At 37.2% G+C, this 17,366-nt stretch overlaps 1 protein-coding gene across 2 annotated transcripts in view; it reads right to left on the reverse strand.

Moving 5' to 3' along the window:
- Positions 1-17,366, reverse strand: part of ITGA8 (integrin subunit alpha 8) — a 173,607-nt gene that overhangs the window by 97,836 nt on the left and 58,405 nt on the right. For both annotated transcript variants that reach the window (XM_081297410.1, XM_081297409.1), the window contains exons 12-13: positions 7,716-7,921; positions 4,999-5,190 (exon numbers count right to left, since the gene is read on the reverse strand). In XM_081297410.1, the coding sequence (XP_081153536.1) occupies positions 4,999-5,190; positions 7,716-7,921 (398 nt within the window). The remainder of the gene's footprint in view (positions 1-4,998; positions 5,191-7,715; positions 7,922-17,366) is intronic.

A 17,366-nucleotide genomic window follows, 5' to 3' on the forward strand; every position in this document is an offset into this window, starting at 1 on the left:
GATTGCCCATGTTTCTATAATCAAATCTCCATAAATCTCCCCATGTCTGTCCTTGAGACAGTATTTTTCTCAGGTATCCTGCTCAAAACTCCAGGTAGTCTTTTACAGTCACCTCTTTTTTACTTTCTGCTGTTCTGCTTTCCACTACAGCCGATAAGTCCAGTACAGTCTATTTTTCATTTACACCATTTTGTTAGTTCCTTTCCTTCAATTCCCATTGTTACCACACTAGTTCCCACCTAATTTATATGTAATCAAGTATTTTTCAATGGCTAAGGGGCTGAGAGGGAAGAGCATCTTCTCTCCCTGGCCCCCTCTAAAGCACAGCAGTAAGGAAAGAGAGAAGTACTTGGTCTCTCATCTCCCACTTTAGGGTGGGAGTGAAGAGGAATGGTAGTGGATTTTGTCACACTGGGGTAGCAAACTTATGATCTTATGGGGGATCTTCTACTGAGGGTCCAGCAACAGGAATTTTTTGAATGGTTCTCCACCCAACAGAGTCCCAACAGATATATCCTTACTCTCATATTCCCAATTGTCTGGGGCAGAAGAAGCAAATGTAGTCCTTTACATTAAACTTGGAGACCATGGAAGTTTGCTTATTTGAGCAAAAGAATATCAACTAGTTGTGTATAGGAAAAAGAATGCCTCCAAAAGATACACAGTTTTGTTTTAAAAAGTTGTTTGAAGAGCTGCTATTTATTAAACAAATTCTATATAACCTCACTGTAACTTAAATATATGATCTCATTTTATATCATAAAGTTATCTCCTTCCATTTTCACACCAATATACTCTTGTCTATTTCTATATACAAGAAAACTGAAATTCAGAGAGGCCAAGACCGTTCCTTACTCTTACATAGCTAGAAACCAGTGAGGTCAAATTTGAAACCCAGGCTATTTGTTTCTAATATCCTAGACTGCAGTTCTTTAAAATCATATGTGAGGCAATGTGACTGGGAAGTAAAGTGGTTTCTATTCTCTGAGTGGCAATCAAATTTATTTTCTTTGCTATTCTAAGCTATTCAGGACATTTTGTAAAAATCCTCTCCCAACTTAGAAATTGCAACCCACCCCTCTCCCCCGCCCAAGCAAAGTAGGTCTTTTTAGCTCTATACTACCAGATAAGGACATGGAAACTCAAAAACGTCAAATAACCCATTGAGTGCCAATTGAACCAGTGTTGCGTGGGAATTCAAAATCAGGCATCTGGTTTCCCTTTCCCTGATGGAAGTCTTTAATAAGGTTATTTTTATATTAGTTAGATGTTTTCCAAAAAGAAAGAAGTCTTACCACTCTCTTGTTATGTAAAAACATATACATACAAACAAATATAAACATATATATATATATATATATATATGTGTGTGTATCTGTGTGTATGATGGGATAATGATAATATTCTAATGGATATGCCCTGTATGTGTCTTCTATGCAGTGCTAGTATGCTTTGGACTTATAATATATCAATAGTTATAACTGCTATAATCACAAAAATATTAACAATATAATTGACTCCATTCCTGAGATCTCTGGCATTCCTCCTTCCCAAAACAAGAAGACTGAGTGGTCCTGCTAAAAGACATAACATATGTAGCTTGCAGAACAGATCCCGTGACAATCCAATTCTTTCATTTTGACACCAGCCTGTTCTCATCTAATTTTATAGAAAGGAAACTGAAATTCAGAGAGGTCAAGACATTTTATTGCTCTTACACAGCTAGAAAGCAATGGGGTCAAATTTTAAACCTGGGCTGTCTGTTCTCATCATCCTAGAATGTATAGACATACATCTTTTTACATGTCCATGCTTTTAGTTAATTCAGGTACCAGGTGAACTGATTTCTAGACAGTGTATAAGATGAAACAGCTATAATGCACAATAAGCAAACATAAAGCGTCACACTCATCCCTACTCTTTTTCCGTGTAAATAGCAGCCAGGTTATGTAAAGAACAGGTAGAGTACTGTGCTATCTATGAGTGGGGCAAAGGGTATGCTCTGCATTATTCGAGGTGGTTCCTCCCAAGCTGCCCAGACAGTGAGGACAAAGAAGGCCAACACTGCAATCTGTTTCTATCTGGCTGCTCACCACTGTAGTACCTCAAATGGGGAAAACATGCCAGTTCATTCTCAAGAATGGGGAAAGGAGCTGTGCTGCATGTCATCACTGTTGGGAAGCACCATCTCTTAGGTGTGTTCCATTTCATAATGATTCCAAGTGGTTTGACTTGTGTCAATTCAGAATTTCTAAACTCTTTGTCTTTGCATGTATTTCCTCATGATCCTGCAGGTAACCAGGCAGATGCAGTCATGAGATCTGGGATTTTTGTTTCTGGTCTATTTAGAATGGAAGAACTGGAACAGGGCCACTGAGAACACGTGACTTTGAAAAATGCATGTGAATTTTAAAATGTGCCCCTGCCCCTTCTTGAGTGGAAGACAGGCTTAAGGAATGCCCCAGAATATGAATCTTCCCCAACTTGCTCCTTGGCTGGTCATAACCTGTACATCATTTGCAGCAGCCCTGGTCCTGGAATTAGCTCAGGTTCTGGAAGTAATCAGGAGAACGGGAGATGCTTGTATATAGGGCTACAGGGCCTGTACATTCTCTTCTGGTAATGATTTTAATTAAGACCAAATGATTATAAAATTTCTAAGAGCCAACAATATTTTCCTCATAAAATATTTTAAAATTCACAAACATAATATTCAGCAACATGTTGATTTTTTTCAAGAACTATATTATTGTGTTCCAAAAAAAAAAAAAGACTTGCACTTGCAAGATTTAAGTATTTCATAAATTTGCAAATTCTTCCCTTCTATGGATTGCCTGGAGAAAGGCAAGAAAAGAGCCAAGACACAAAGAGAATTATCTCTCAGTTCAGTGTGAAGATTTATCCTTCATGTCTTGAACATATAATTGGTGGAACTGAGAAAAACTAACACTGAGCATGTTCAGAGGGGTCAAGAAGCTTTGAGCAAGGACTCCAGAGGGTAACTCACTGACAGAGAAATCTTGCTGAATCTGAATTATTCCTAACTGGCATCAAGCACAGATACCACTTTAGCCTCCACTCCCTCAGCACCTGGAGATCTGGCTGAGACCCATGCCTGCCACTGCTTGGGGCATCCCACCTGTCCCATGGGTGGGCCAAGTTATCCCAGACTCACAATGTTTAAAAATCATTATTTTCTCCACATTTCTGGTCCTCCTTCGTATTTTCTGTTTCAACAAATGGCACCACCAGCCAGCTAGTCACCAAAGCCAGAAAACTGGAAGTCATTATAAAAGCCTCCCTCTCCTTCATCCGTCCCCCATGAACAGTTGTCACCCAATCCTGTTGATTCCATGTCCCAACAAGCTCTTCAACCATTTACTTCTCCACATCTGCACTACCACTCCCGGGATCCAGGTCACTGTGAACTATACTGGTGCGACTCCCTGCCAACCCCTCTTCACACCAAGCCAAAATGAAACTTCCAAAGTGCCTTCTCCTTTTCCTCATTAGACACGAAATCACAAATGGTGTCTCCATCGGACTCCAGCCTCCTCCTCTCTTGAGCAACACACTGGCTATTTGATCAACACATCCTTCACTTCCTTTGCCTGGTGTCAGGCAGAGCCATTTTGTCTCTCAAGTCCCCTGGTACTGAGAGTGAGGGAAGGAAGCCTAAGACCGGCCTAAGGAATAGCAAGAACTTTCTAAATTAACTGTTCACCTAAATCGCAACCCAGGAGTTGAATTTCATTAATCACTGTGACATATGTTGGGTAGGAATAACATAAGGGATCTAGATTTTTGAATTATTTAAAATTAGAATACATTATGCAGGAGATCCCCTCTCCCACCCTCACCCCCTAAAAAGTAAAACTAAACATCATTGACTATACTAATATATCATGACCTAGGAAAATAACTAAATGTTCTTGACATTACCACAGGTAGAAAGCACTAGTATACGACATAATAGCAAATCCTCTTTGAGACCACTACAACATCTCTGTTGGTGTTGTGAAAGGTTTCTGGCAAATTTATAAAAATGTGTAATGTTATCCTTTTTGCCTAATCCCAGAGGAGAAGAGAAAGCCAACATATTAAAATTAATGATGTATATTTAGGCAGTCAGCTTATTGGACTCTTGCCCCAAACCAGAGAAAACCCTGGAAAATATATGGAAACATATGGAAAATTCCCAATTAGGGGAGATGCTGGTGGGAAGAGACAAGGTTTCAATAAATAGCTGAAGCTGTCAGTTAACTATTAATGATTTCTCAGCATTTATTGAAACCATTTAAAAATAACCAACAGAAAAATAAAAAGTGAACCATAAAACCAAGGAGCCTTTTGTTCTTTACTAAAAGTTCTGATTACTGAAATAATCCTTGAAGACAAACCCCTATTTTGATGTGGAATGCATAGAACATGAATTATCTATCAGCACTTTATGAATTTCAATTTGAATTAGGTAATCAAGAAGAGTTTATGATTCCCATCACAAACCACTTTTTTTGTTTTTTTTTTCCTTAAAATATTCTGTCTATCTTTGGAAAGCTCTAAAATGTGGCTGGAAAATATTTATGCTCTAAAAACATGAGTCTTATGACAGAAAATGTTGAGGCTCATCTATTGATTAACTGGAACTGTGAGCATAAATGGGAATTACTGAGTTAAAATAAATTATTCTAGAAAGGTATCTGCTGTACACTGTGTTTGTCAACAGAGACAAAATTACTGCAGGGTTTCAGTGAAAACTGGGGCTGCAAAGTTGATAAGCTTTATGTTGACTGCAGCTTTTTAAACCATCTTGCCTCTATAATGTTGTCTCTTGCTGGAAAGGGAAAGTTTGTTTTATTTTTCCTTCAAATTCTTATGAAAGTGTTTAAGCTCGACCTTCGTCTTTATGAGAGAACTGCTTACACATGATCCACTCTCCAGAGAATGGACTCTTGCCAGGAAGCAGACTCTCACATGGGAAAAGGAAGAAAACCTTACCTGGGTAATCATTCTTGTCAATGTCTGAATCTCCTCTTAAAGAAAAGCCAAATCCGGAAGGGATGGTCTGGGAGGCCCATGCTCCTTGCAGAATCTGGGACGCTCTGGTGTTCAAGCCGTTCTCATTCCCATTGTAAATGAGCACTTGGCCTCTTTGATCCTTGCCTGCAAAGGGCACACCGATGGCGATGTCTACAAATAGAGACATAGAAACATACTTTGAAATAAAGAAGAATTTTTTTTTAAAAAAAGAGCAATATTTTGAAATCCAAAGGGTTTATTACATTTTTCAGGAGGATTCAGTAGTACTGCAGCAACAGAAAAATTATCTGTTGCCTTTTATCCATCTGACAAGTATTTACTGACAAGTATTTATTTATTACATGTTGGGTGCAGTTGGTACAACAGTGAGTGGGACACTCAGTCTCTGCCTGTGTTCAGAAAAAAAATGTATGCTCTGGTGCAGGTAACAGACAATTTGAATGGAGACATAATCAAAAAATATCAAAAGTGATGAATGCTGTGTAGAGAATCTTAATGTTGATATAATTGGAAGTGGTGGGAGTGTTGTTTTAGATTAGGTGACCAGAGATGGCATTGCCGTGTCTGGCAGAGAAAATGAAGCCTAGGGACAAGGAGGAACCAACCACATGAACCTTAGAGGGAAGAGCACTCCAAGTGAAGTCACCTACCCAAGGATGAGCTATGGGGGAGCATGGTAGGGAAGGGGGAAACCAGGTCAGATCACAGATCACAGGGCAGGTGGACCAGATGAAGCACCTTTGTGAGTACTTAAGAGTTGTTTCTTTTGAAAAGGAAAGAAAAGAATGAAAGAGAGAGAGAGAGAGAGAGAGAGAGAGAGAGAGAGAGAGAGAGAGAAAGCCAGCCCCTTGTGTTTAAAGATGAAACTGTTAAATGGTTACCTAGTCCTATGAGCTAGGCAAGACCCATTTAATAGTCGAGGACATTGGGAAACCTAGAGAGAACCACAGTACCTGACTCCCACTCACATATAGTTTACCTGCCTCATTGTTTTGCAGGTTTTTCCTGAGCCATAAGTATAAATATATAGTTGTATTTGAAAAAGAATACCCCAAACATAGTAACATAAGAGGCCATGGCAGTGGACCATGGTGGTATCCCTTGTTTGTAACGTTCCTTCATTTCTCTTTGTTCCTAGGTCAAAGAGGATACAGAATGAACTAGGACTCGGTTTCAATTACATTCATGAGGATTGTAAATCTGCTTTTATTCAGCAGGTCAAGATAAATGATCTCAGAATTCAGATCTCTTAGAAGGGACATTGTAGTGGGGTAGGGTGAGGGCTCTTCCTTCTCTTCCTGGGAGTCAGTGACTTGATTTCTGTCCCCTCCGTTAAGCTCAGGTAGTGTGGCATTATTTTACCTACTCAGGACTCCTGATACCAAGGCTCAGAGGCTAAGACCCTTTTGATGGGGTTAAAAATGCTTCTTTTAGCTCCTAAAAGTATCATAAAGGGTTTAAGAAAAAAAATATGAATACAACCACTCTTAGATAATTGTACATTATTATTTCACTTAATAGGAAATAACGTACTGTGAGCAGCAGCAAGTCACTTAAAAGGGAACTTTTCTTTTGTCAATTCGTGCAATCATAAGCTTTTAGTATGTTTTCTGGTACTTTAAAAATTACTAGGGCTGGGATTGTAGCTCAGTGGTAGAGCATTTGGAAGCTACTAGGTTCAATTTATCAGCACCACAAAAAATAAATAAATAAATGTATTATGTTCATCTACAACTAAAAATATATTTTTTAAAAAAATTACTTAACACACATGGCCCAGAAATACTCTTTTCATTTATGGTACTGGGGATTGAATCCAGGGGTGCTCTATCATTGAGCTATACCACCAGCCCTTTTAATTTAATTTTTTCTTTTTTGAGGATAGGGTCTCACTAAGTTGTTGACACTGGCTTTGAACTTGTGATCCTCCTGCCTCAGCCTCCCAAGTAGTGGAGTTAGAGGTGTGCACCACTGTACTCTACTAAAATTGTATTTTCAAAGAAAGCATGAGTTCAATAACACTTGTCAAAAGTACAAATGAATTCTGACCTGATGTGAATACTTCCAAGATTATTTTGTATAGCAAGTTTCTGTTATATTCTCAGCTTTGATCTAGAAATTCATTCTACCTTGGTTCTTAATTGAAAATGTCTATAAAATTTTGTGTGAATTTGCATATTTTTCTGAGAAGAGGGTACTTAAAAGGTATCCATGACTTTCCAACCTAAAGAACTCCAACCCTATACTTAGGAATTTAGCACTACTTTACTGCAAACATTGAAAATGCCTTTAAAATGGAGTTTCTAGACCAATCACATTTCAGCAGAAACTATATGTAATCCATATAGGTTAGTCAGAAGACAATATACTTGCTAATATATCAATATGTATCTATTAATCTTGACTCTTTTACATATAGAAGATTCTCAAGTCACTAATGAAAGTTATTGTGGGACTTCCTAAATTGAACATGAGAAAATTTCCATGTAACATCTACATGAGTCAAAACATAAAAATTTAAAGTTGTCTTGAGATTTTAATAATTTATTAAAAACCAACAATAATAACTATACCGCCTACACCACATGTATACTTTAAAATGCCCATTGTTTCCTTCATGCAGCAGTAACATGAAATTATGACATAAATAACTTCCATGCATTAATTTGAATTACCATTGTATCCATCCTGGTTCAGGTCCCCTAAGTGCACAATAGCACTTCCAAATCTTCCAAAAGTCTCAGTGCCTGTGAGGACCTGTGGGTCTTGGAAGAGGAGGGCACTCACTTGCAAATACAGGTAGACTTGCCCTACTTCTCTAGGGTTACTCTCAAATTCACGTTCCATAAAGAGGGGTGCCCCAATCAATATGTCATCCATCCTGTAGGGAACAAAGAGAGCAGTCAGCAACCTGGAAGGCAGAAGATTGCTTTTTGGTATACTCGCAATAGGCTAAATTTGTACATTTTCGTTGATATTTTTTCCTTTTCCGAGGGTCAATTTACACCCATTGTATTTCTTTCACTGCTTTGTTATATCTATGAAATAGAATGCTGTTAGAAAATAAGAATTTTTAAATTATCACCTGGAACCTTTTCACTTCGTGGAAAATGACTACTTTAAGAAAACCACAGATTTTCCATAAGCTGTAGTTACATGAGGAAAATATATCAAAAACACCTAAGGAGTTATTTTTCTAGAAGGAGATTAGAGTTTGTCTACAATTTATACAGCTATAGACCAAATTATGCATATTTTGTGCAGTAAATAAGGTCTAAAATAAATGTATCTTTCCTTTTCCTTTTGCTACTTCTAAATAAATAAGAGTCCAGAGAAGTGAATAGTGCTGGCTAGAAAACCAGAAGAACTTTCCGTCTCAGATGAAAATTTATAGTTATTCTTTTTATATGTCAATTATAGCAGGAAACAAATTGATGACTTTTAAGGTTTTAAAAATTCAAGAAACCGCACCTAACAGATGATTTCGAGATGAAGACATAACCATCAGGAGAATAAAAAACAGCAGTGCTTAAAGGTATTTCTTTCACAGAGAAGTATAGAACAGAAAACTTTATTTTTTTTTTTTGCCATGAGCCTTCCTAGTTAGTTAATTTTTATTTTAAAAATAAAAAAAAATGAAATTCTTTAAAAAAAATTAAAAAGCCACACCATTCTGTGTATATGATCTTGCGTTTCACTGGTGGTGTATTTATATATGAACACAGGCAACCACAAGAATGAGATCCTAATTAGAATAAGTTATACCTCATGTATGTATAATATGTCAAAATACACTCTACTGCCACATGGATCTAAAAAGAACAAATTAAAAAAATTTAAAATGTCACACCAAATATAATGCACAATTTGACCTCTACTAATGACTAAAGTTTGCCCGAAGGCAGCCCTATCCTGGAAAATTCAGTGACGTAAAAGGTCGCTTAACACAAATAAATACAAACCTGCATTTAATGTTTAAGTATATGTAGGTTAGGTAATGCTGGAGTTTGACAAGTAACATAATTGCTAAAATATTATTGTAATTTAATTTGGTATCATTAATATTTACTACTAGTATCATATCATTAACACAGCAAGTACATTAATGCCATATATAGCATATTACTAAAAGTATAACTTATTGATATATATTAATATAAATGCATATTAATATTAGCATAGAATGTACATCATATATATGCTGTATATTTTAAAACTCATTAATAGTTAAGGTCAAGGATGAACTGAGGGCGGTTACTGATAGCCAGAACCTGCTTGCAGATCTGAGTCGTCTGAAAGACACCAACACTGCTATGTCCGTTCTCTCTGAATTTTCATCTCGCCTATGGTGTTGGTCTCCTGTCTGCTTCTGATTCTAAGTCACAGGCATCCTGTGTTCCTGCTAGTTCCTACTAGATACTCTGAAGATCCTATGATAAGTTATTGAAAGAATACAATGATGACTAGTAGATGAACTAATTAGGTCCCTGATTAATTTACAACTGAGGTTAAATTGTTACCCATATAGTTATACAAGTAAATAAGGCAGGCTAGGAAAAGTAGTATGAGGGATCCAAGTTAATGTTGGAATCACAGACAAGGCAGAGGCTGTGTACTTGGAGGGAATTAAGGAAGGCTCCCAGGAGGAGATGGCATGTGCCCTAGGTAAGATTCTGACAGGCGGGCCTGGAGGTGAGCTTTCCACAGGGTAGTGTTGTCCTAAAAGAGGTCAAAGCACCCTGGGGTGGGGCGTGTCATGGCTCCATGCTAGGAGGATTCCAACCCATTTGATTGGAAAAGTAATATATACAAAGAATTCTTGGAACTCAATAATCTGAGCTAAGAATAATATATCCCCAAAACACATTAGCTATCGTATTATGATACACAACACTACATTATACTATTTGCTATTTTTATAATTTATAGTATATATCTATAATATACAATAAGAACAAGAAAAAAAACAAAGAAAAATTGAACAAAGGATCTGAATAGATACCTCATCAAAGAAGATACAGATGGCAAACAAGTATATGAAAATATGCTCAGTATCATATATCATCAGGAATTGCAAATTAAAACAATAAGATACCACTACAAATCTCCTTGGATGGCTAGAGTCCAAACTGCTGACACCACCAAATGTTGGCAAGGATGTGGAGCAATAAGAACTCTCATTCATTGCTGGTGGGTGGGAATGCAAAGTGAGATGCTCCTTTGGAAGGGAGTCTAGTGGTTTCTTACAGAGCTAAATATAGCCTTACCATGTGATCTCACATTTGTGTTCCCTAATAGTTGCCCAAATGAGTTTAAAAAAGTATGTCCACACACGGGCTGGGGTTGTGGCTTGGGCTGGGTTTGTGGCTCAGAGGTAGAGCGCTCGCCTACCATGTGTGAGGCACCTGGTTCAATCCTCAGCATCACATAAAAATAAAATAAAGATATTGTGTCTACGTATAACTAAAAAATAAATATTAAAAAAATCTTTAAGAAAAAGTATGTCCACATAGAAACCTGCACACATATGTTTAAATCAAAATTGTCAAAACCTGTAAGCAACCATGATATTCTTCAATAGGTGAATGAATAAACAAACTGGTACATCATACAACGGAATAGGGTTCAGTAATTAAAAAAAAAAAAATGGGCTATGAAGCCATGAAAAGATAAAGAGGAACCGAAAATATATATTACTAAGTGAAAGAGGCCAATGTGAAAAGGCTACATACTCTATGATTCCAAAGAGCTAACATTCAGGGAAAGGGAAAACTATGGGCCAGTAAGAGCCATGTTGTCAGGGATGGGGGAGTGGATGGAGATGACAAGAAGAGCACAAGATTTTGAGGATAGTGAACAATTCTGTATGTACTGTAGTGGTGGCTGTGCATTGGTATGCATTTGGCAACACCCATATAACACAGAGTGAATCTTTATGTAACTTTTGCTTTATGCTCCTTTGTTGATATGTCAATGTAAATTTATCAATGGTAACGAATGGACCACATCCATGCAAGATGTTAATAATGGGGAACTGAAGCGGGAGAAGAGGGACTATAGGGAAGCTGTCTGTCCTTCTTACTCAGTTTTTCCTGTAAACTTGTAAACCCAGAACTTTAGTTTGCTCACATTGCTTGTTGTCCTGCTAGATGAGAGGAGAGCAGGGATCTGTGCCCCTCCAGTGCCTGGCCTTTCCTTAGGGGGAGCCTCGGTTGCCTATTTCTGTCATTGTCACTGTCCACATGAAGAGGCATTTGTTACACACCTAGGTGTGGATGTGGATGCCTCCTTCCTCAGAGTAAGATCCAATGTCGCTGGTTCCCTATTGCAGAGATTTAGCAAGGCCATGTTTTAATTCAGTACAGAAGGAACAAACCATACAATTGGTCTCCGGGGGTTAAAATATGACATAGGTCTGATACAATTGGCTCAATACCTTCCTCACTGTGAACATCAGATTCTAGAACTGGAAATTATTAGACCTATCATTGTGAAGGCCTGGCACATCCATGGAATCCTTGGATTTTAGAAGTAATATGAAAGCACTGATTTATTTTCTTAGAAATATGTTTCCCCAGATACTTAACTGTCTTAAAATGTTCTTAGCCTCCAAAAAGACAAAGAGGCATTTGTTCTTAATTTGTGATTATGCTCTCATAGAGTTGATCACAATAACTGTCTTGGATTTAATTGGTACAGTGTGCCTCAGAGTGTTTTGGACTTAGTATTGTATTAGCAATACCACTTAATCATGGTACATATTATTGTTTAGGCTGGCATTTTAAAACCTTGATTTGCAACTCATTAGTGGGTTATGAAATCAGCATAATGGGTCTCTGCCAGCATTTAAAAAAATGAAATTGCCTACAATAATAGAAGACAGAGTAAATGCCATACATAATAAAGATAATATTGTCTTGTGAAACTTTCATTTCTGTTGTGTGTGTGTGTGCATGTATGTGTACTGGTTTGTAATATCAAATGTATTATAAACCACAGGCAAAAAATGGTTGGAAAACCACCGCAGTAGACTATTTTGCCATTAAGCTATTTCAAAAATTGCCACATCCTCTTGTTAAATATACCCAATTCAAGTGTAAAGTTTTAAAATATTTATTAGTAAAGATAACTTTTGTTGAACTTCTGATAAGTAGTTGAGTATAGTAGGCTGGGTACCATTATAAAAGGATATATACACACGCATACACACACACACACACACACACACAGAGAGAAATAGAGAGAGAGAGAGGAGATTTTTAAAATATATTTTAATCTAAAAGAAACAATAATGCAAAAAGAATATTAATGATGTGGTTCTGATAAGTACCATTTCCTCTGGGTCATGTTGGTTGTTTGGACAAGATTTAAGTCATTTGGTAAAGGTATTTCATAAAAGTAGGGTGTGTACTTAAACTTCATTTTATCAGAAATGTCAAACTCAGTGCGGCCTTCATACAGGTTTTATTTTTGTCTCACTTTTATGTCTAAGTTCACTCTGATAATCTCATACCATGTGAGACTCGACTCATCTTTCACACGTCATTTGATACAGAACATTACGAAAACTTTCATCAAAAGCAAAGCACAAATATTATGATAAAGTATGAGCAGACCCACCAATGAGAATATTCAATAAGAAGAATCTGAATTCAAGTTTTCAGCAGTCAATTGGTGTTAATGGTTTGAGTTAATATATAAACTTTGCTTTTTCTCTCTTTTTTTTCCAGTAGTACTTTTTGTATGCTAAGTTCATGACTAACGTTCAGAATGTAGTTATTCATTAAAAGAATGCAGATCAGTAAACTGTACAATAGAGTTGATTCTAATCAATCTAATTGATTTATGACAGGCAAGAACAAATATAAGAATTATGCATAATTACATTGTAGAAATTAGTTTAACTTACTGCCTTTTTATGTTTTAACTTCCTAGATATTTTACCTAATTCGATCATAATGACATGTCCTGTACAAATGATCATACTTGTACTAAATCGAACATAAAGCCATAGCCACCCAAAGCTTCTTGCTTTCAAACAGATTTCTCTAAACTGCTCTCAGTTAACTAACTACTACGAATCTATGTAAATGTATCTGCTTTTGACTTCACAGAGGCTGGAAACAATATGCATATGGAAATAAATGTCCAATGAATTAAATTGTAATTCTGTGAATATCTGAAATCGTATAAATACTGTAAGATTAAAAAGCCTCAAGGAAAAAACCAAACCAAACCAAAATAATACAGATTGCTTCCTTGGGTACAGGATGAAAAATACCATCCCTACTTGTTGTTAAGGAGTTTGTCTAGAAATTTCTAGCAAAGTTTACATTGAAAGAGTTGTAGTTCTGGCTGTCGTTAGATAACTAAACTGAAGTTATTTTGCCAGTTTGTTTACACTGTACTTTCAAAACCATCACAAGCTTGAGAGTATCATCTCCCAGCCAGCAGGCACACAATTGTTTGGTCTAAATTTTTTGAGTCTTCTCAGAATACTGGAAGATTTTTTTTTGTAGTAAAAAATATTGGGGAAAATCTCCACCCATTTACTTGTCACTTAATGACACTTTCTTTTTCCTGATATTGAGATGTTGGAGCATTTGTAGGCACCTTGTTTTTGTTGCATAGTTGATAAGGAATACACGCTGCCGGAAGATGTTCACTAGGTAGCCTCATGTACAATTATACTTGATTTTCTCAATTGGAGAATGGAAAGTCTGGTCCATCCCATAAACTGTGTGTGTTTGAAGGGGTTCTTCCTCTGAACTCTGAACAATGACCTGGCCCAGTTATTTTCTTAAGTCTGTATATACTATCGATACCATTATTGTCATCTCAGCCTTCATTTTAGCTGCATATATTTATCTGGGATCTTTTTTTGACCAATTGCAATTGCTTCCAAAATAAATTTATTTCTAATAGGACCTTGAATTTAAATATGATATATCTGAGTTATTACAAACAGCAAGTTATTACCCCCTTTGGTCACTTTACCTTTGAGAATGGCAACATTAAGTTATTAGCACCTTTGGTTACCTTACCTTTTTGAGAATGGCAGCATTAAGTTAATGGACCTATTTTTTCATGCATTCTGAAGAATTTGGAATATGCTACATAATAAAAAAGAGAAGTCGTGTGCACAGCAGTTTTTATAGGGACATCAAGAAAGAACAAATTTATCACTTGAAAATTCCTGTGTTGTTATTATCATGTTGTTTCGATCAGCAGGAAGCCAACGAAGTCCTTTTCTCATGAGTTTTTGTCCTTAGCATGGCAAAAATATTTACTATAAACATTGTCACAAAACTTTGCTATAGTCTAAATTGAGGACGTTTCCAGGAAAGAAAGAGGGCCCTCCAGGGCATATTGTGAAACCTGGGAAAATTTGCAGGGATTCAAAACAGGAGCGGCCTCCGGAAAGGCACACATGGAATGAATCTGTGCCCTATAAAATGCCACAGAGCATTCACAGGGAAAAGCCCCTGTAGTCATGGGACCTTCTGTTGAGAGAAGCATATCTAGGCACATCTGAAAGGCCACTGCTGATGTTTTGTATTCACCGTAGAGTGGGTTCAATAAACCCAAAGAACAGGCTGTGTTTGGGCTTCAAGTTCTTCTCAACAATTGTCTTCCTAAGTTATTGACAGCCTTCCATGACAGTTACAGTCTGTCCAGGTTGGAATTCTTGACTGGTGCTTCGAGTCTTTCTTTTTCTTCACACTCAGACAAATAGAGATTAAGGGGATTTGATTTTAAGTTAAAACTGCTTCCAGGAGAAAACTGATACTGAACTAGACTTTCAAAATATATCCAGAGTGTAACTATTTCTGTTTCCCTCCAAGCCTGCAGCTTGGGTCCAAGATCTTGTCCCATGTACCTTGGCACATGGCAGTTGACCAGGTGGACAGAACCCACCTGTGAAAACCAGAGGCTGGGGACTCAATTAAAGCAAATTCAGGCCACTCCCTGCCTTGGAATCCTCCATGGTTCACAGGTTGCACTGTCTCTGTTGGAGACAGACTCATCCTAGTTCACAGCAGAGTCTGGGTGGCACTATGTAAATCTGTCGTGAATGCAGTGGCCTCTGCACCTTTATGATCAGACTCCCCGCTTGTTACCTCTCTGAGCCTCTTTGCTGTTCCTCAGATATGCCAGGAGCTCCCACCTCCAGAAATTTGTTTTACTATTTGTCTGGGAACACTCCTCCCTTTATATCATCAATGGCTTCCTTTTTAAGTCTCCTTTAGGTCCTTTCTCCTCTGTAATCATCACTGAGGTTTTTTCCATGTACTTCATTTAAAACTGTAGCCACGTCAATGTTTGTAGCAGCACAATTCACCATAGCCAAGATGTGGAACCAACCTAGGTGTCTCTTCAACAGAATGGATAAAGGAAATGTGGTGCATATACACAACGGAAGATTACTTAGCTATAAAAAAGAATAAAATTATAGCATTTGCCCATGAATGGATGGCAATGGAAAACATCATGTTAAGTAAAGCAACCTAGTCCCCAGAAGTCAAAGGTGAAGGTTTTCTCTGATATGTGGAAGTTAATCCAAAATAAGCAAAGGGGACAGATAGAAAGACAGACAAAAGGGGAAAAAAAGAGAGATGGAATTGCATCAAACTAGAGGAAGGATCAGTAAAATAGAGCAGGTGGTTGACGAGGAGGAGGGAGAGACAGGATAAGGGAAGAACAGTGGAATGAATCTGACCAAATTCCATAAGAACATTCATGAACATACCACAGTGAATCTCAACACCAAATATATCCACAGGACACTAATTTTAAAAATACCTATAAATAAATTGCAGAGAGATCAGTCGAGAAGAGGTGTGGGAGAAAGGAGGGGGAGGAAGGAGGAAGTGCTGGGGACTCAATTAAAGCAAATTACATTCCACACTTTTGTGATTTCATCAAGATGAATTCTAATGTTATATACAACTACAAAGAATCAATTTTAAAAAAAAGGATTGCATAAGAAAAATAACTGCATCCATGGGGCTGGGGATGTGGCTTAGTGGTAGAGAACTTGCCTGGCATCCCCAGCACCACCAAAGAATCAAAATAAAAAAGATAAAAGACAAAAAATGTCCCCTAGTACTCCTTTCTGTTTTCTTTTAAAATTTAATTCATAAACTTTATCTTATAGAGTTGAATAAAACTAAGCAGAAAGTACAGAGTTCTCACATTACTCACTCTCCTGTAATAGCCTTTCCCACCCTCATCCCCCACCAGAGTGGTGTCTTTGTTACCATCAATGACCTGACCCTCCGTGCACCATTGTCAACCACAGTCCATAGTTCACATGGAGTTCACTCTTGCTGTAGTGCATACTATGGGATTTAACAAGTGCATAATGACAGTATCTTTTATGATAGTTTCAGTACCCTTAAAGTCCTATGCCCCACCTATGCATCCCTTCCTGCCTCCCCCCAAACCCCTTGCAAACACTGATCTTTTATTGTTTCCATAGGTTTTCTATTTTTCCAGAATGTCATACAATTAGAATGATACAGCATGTAGCCTCTATACATTGACTTATTTCACTTAGGAATATGCATTTAGGGTTCTTCCATGTCATTTTCTGACTTGATAGCTCATTTCTTTCTAGAGCTGAATAAAATCTCATTGTCTGGATGTATCACAGCTTATTTATCCACCCACCTACTGAAGTATATCTTGGTTGCTTTCAGTCCTTGTGTTTTGGGCTTTTTCTACAGAGTTCTTATCACCATCTATTATTCTCTGTATTTGAATTATTTTTCCCCATGTGGCTCCCACTTTTCCAACTCTAGCATAATTACATGAAGTTGTTATATTCTGCACCCAGAACCAGGGCATAAAATATTCTCCAGAAATAAATGTTCAATGAAAGGATAATAATGGGATATTTTCTAAAAGGTATACAAGTTACTGAACTTATCTCTAATCATATCCCACAACAAAATATAGAAAATACATTTCTAGCTGTACAAAGGTCACAGGAAAATGTCTATCAAAGAAATTATTTAAAGAACTTGTTCCAGATCATGGAATGTGATAGGAGTTTTCAGATATTTCCTTTCTGCCAAACTGTGAGCTCTCTGAAAACAGAGAGCCAGTCTAATTTATTCACCTTTGTGCAGTGTTCTGGGCATGGAGAACAATGTGTGGGACAACAAGCAATAGTATTTATTGGGTGGATACTCAGTACATCTCAAAGATCTTCTTATTTAATGATTTATGAATTTATAGTGAATAAAGGGGTGTTTAATAGTTTTGAAGTAATGATGTTACTACAACCACAATGCAATAGTGCTGTTTGGTCAAAGCTTGAC

This window comes from Spermophilus citellus, assembly GCF_964194105.1.
Source record: "Spermophilus citellus genome assembly, chromosome: 6".
In the NCBI taxonomy this organism is placed as follows: Eukaryota; Metazoa; Chordata; class Mammalia; order Rodentia; family Sciuridae; genus Spermophilus; species Spermophilus citellus.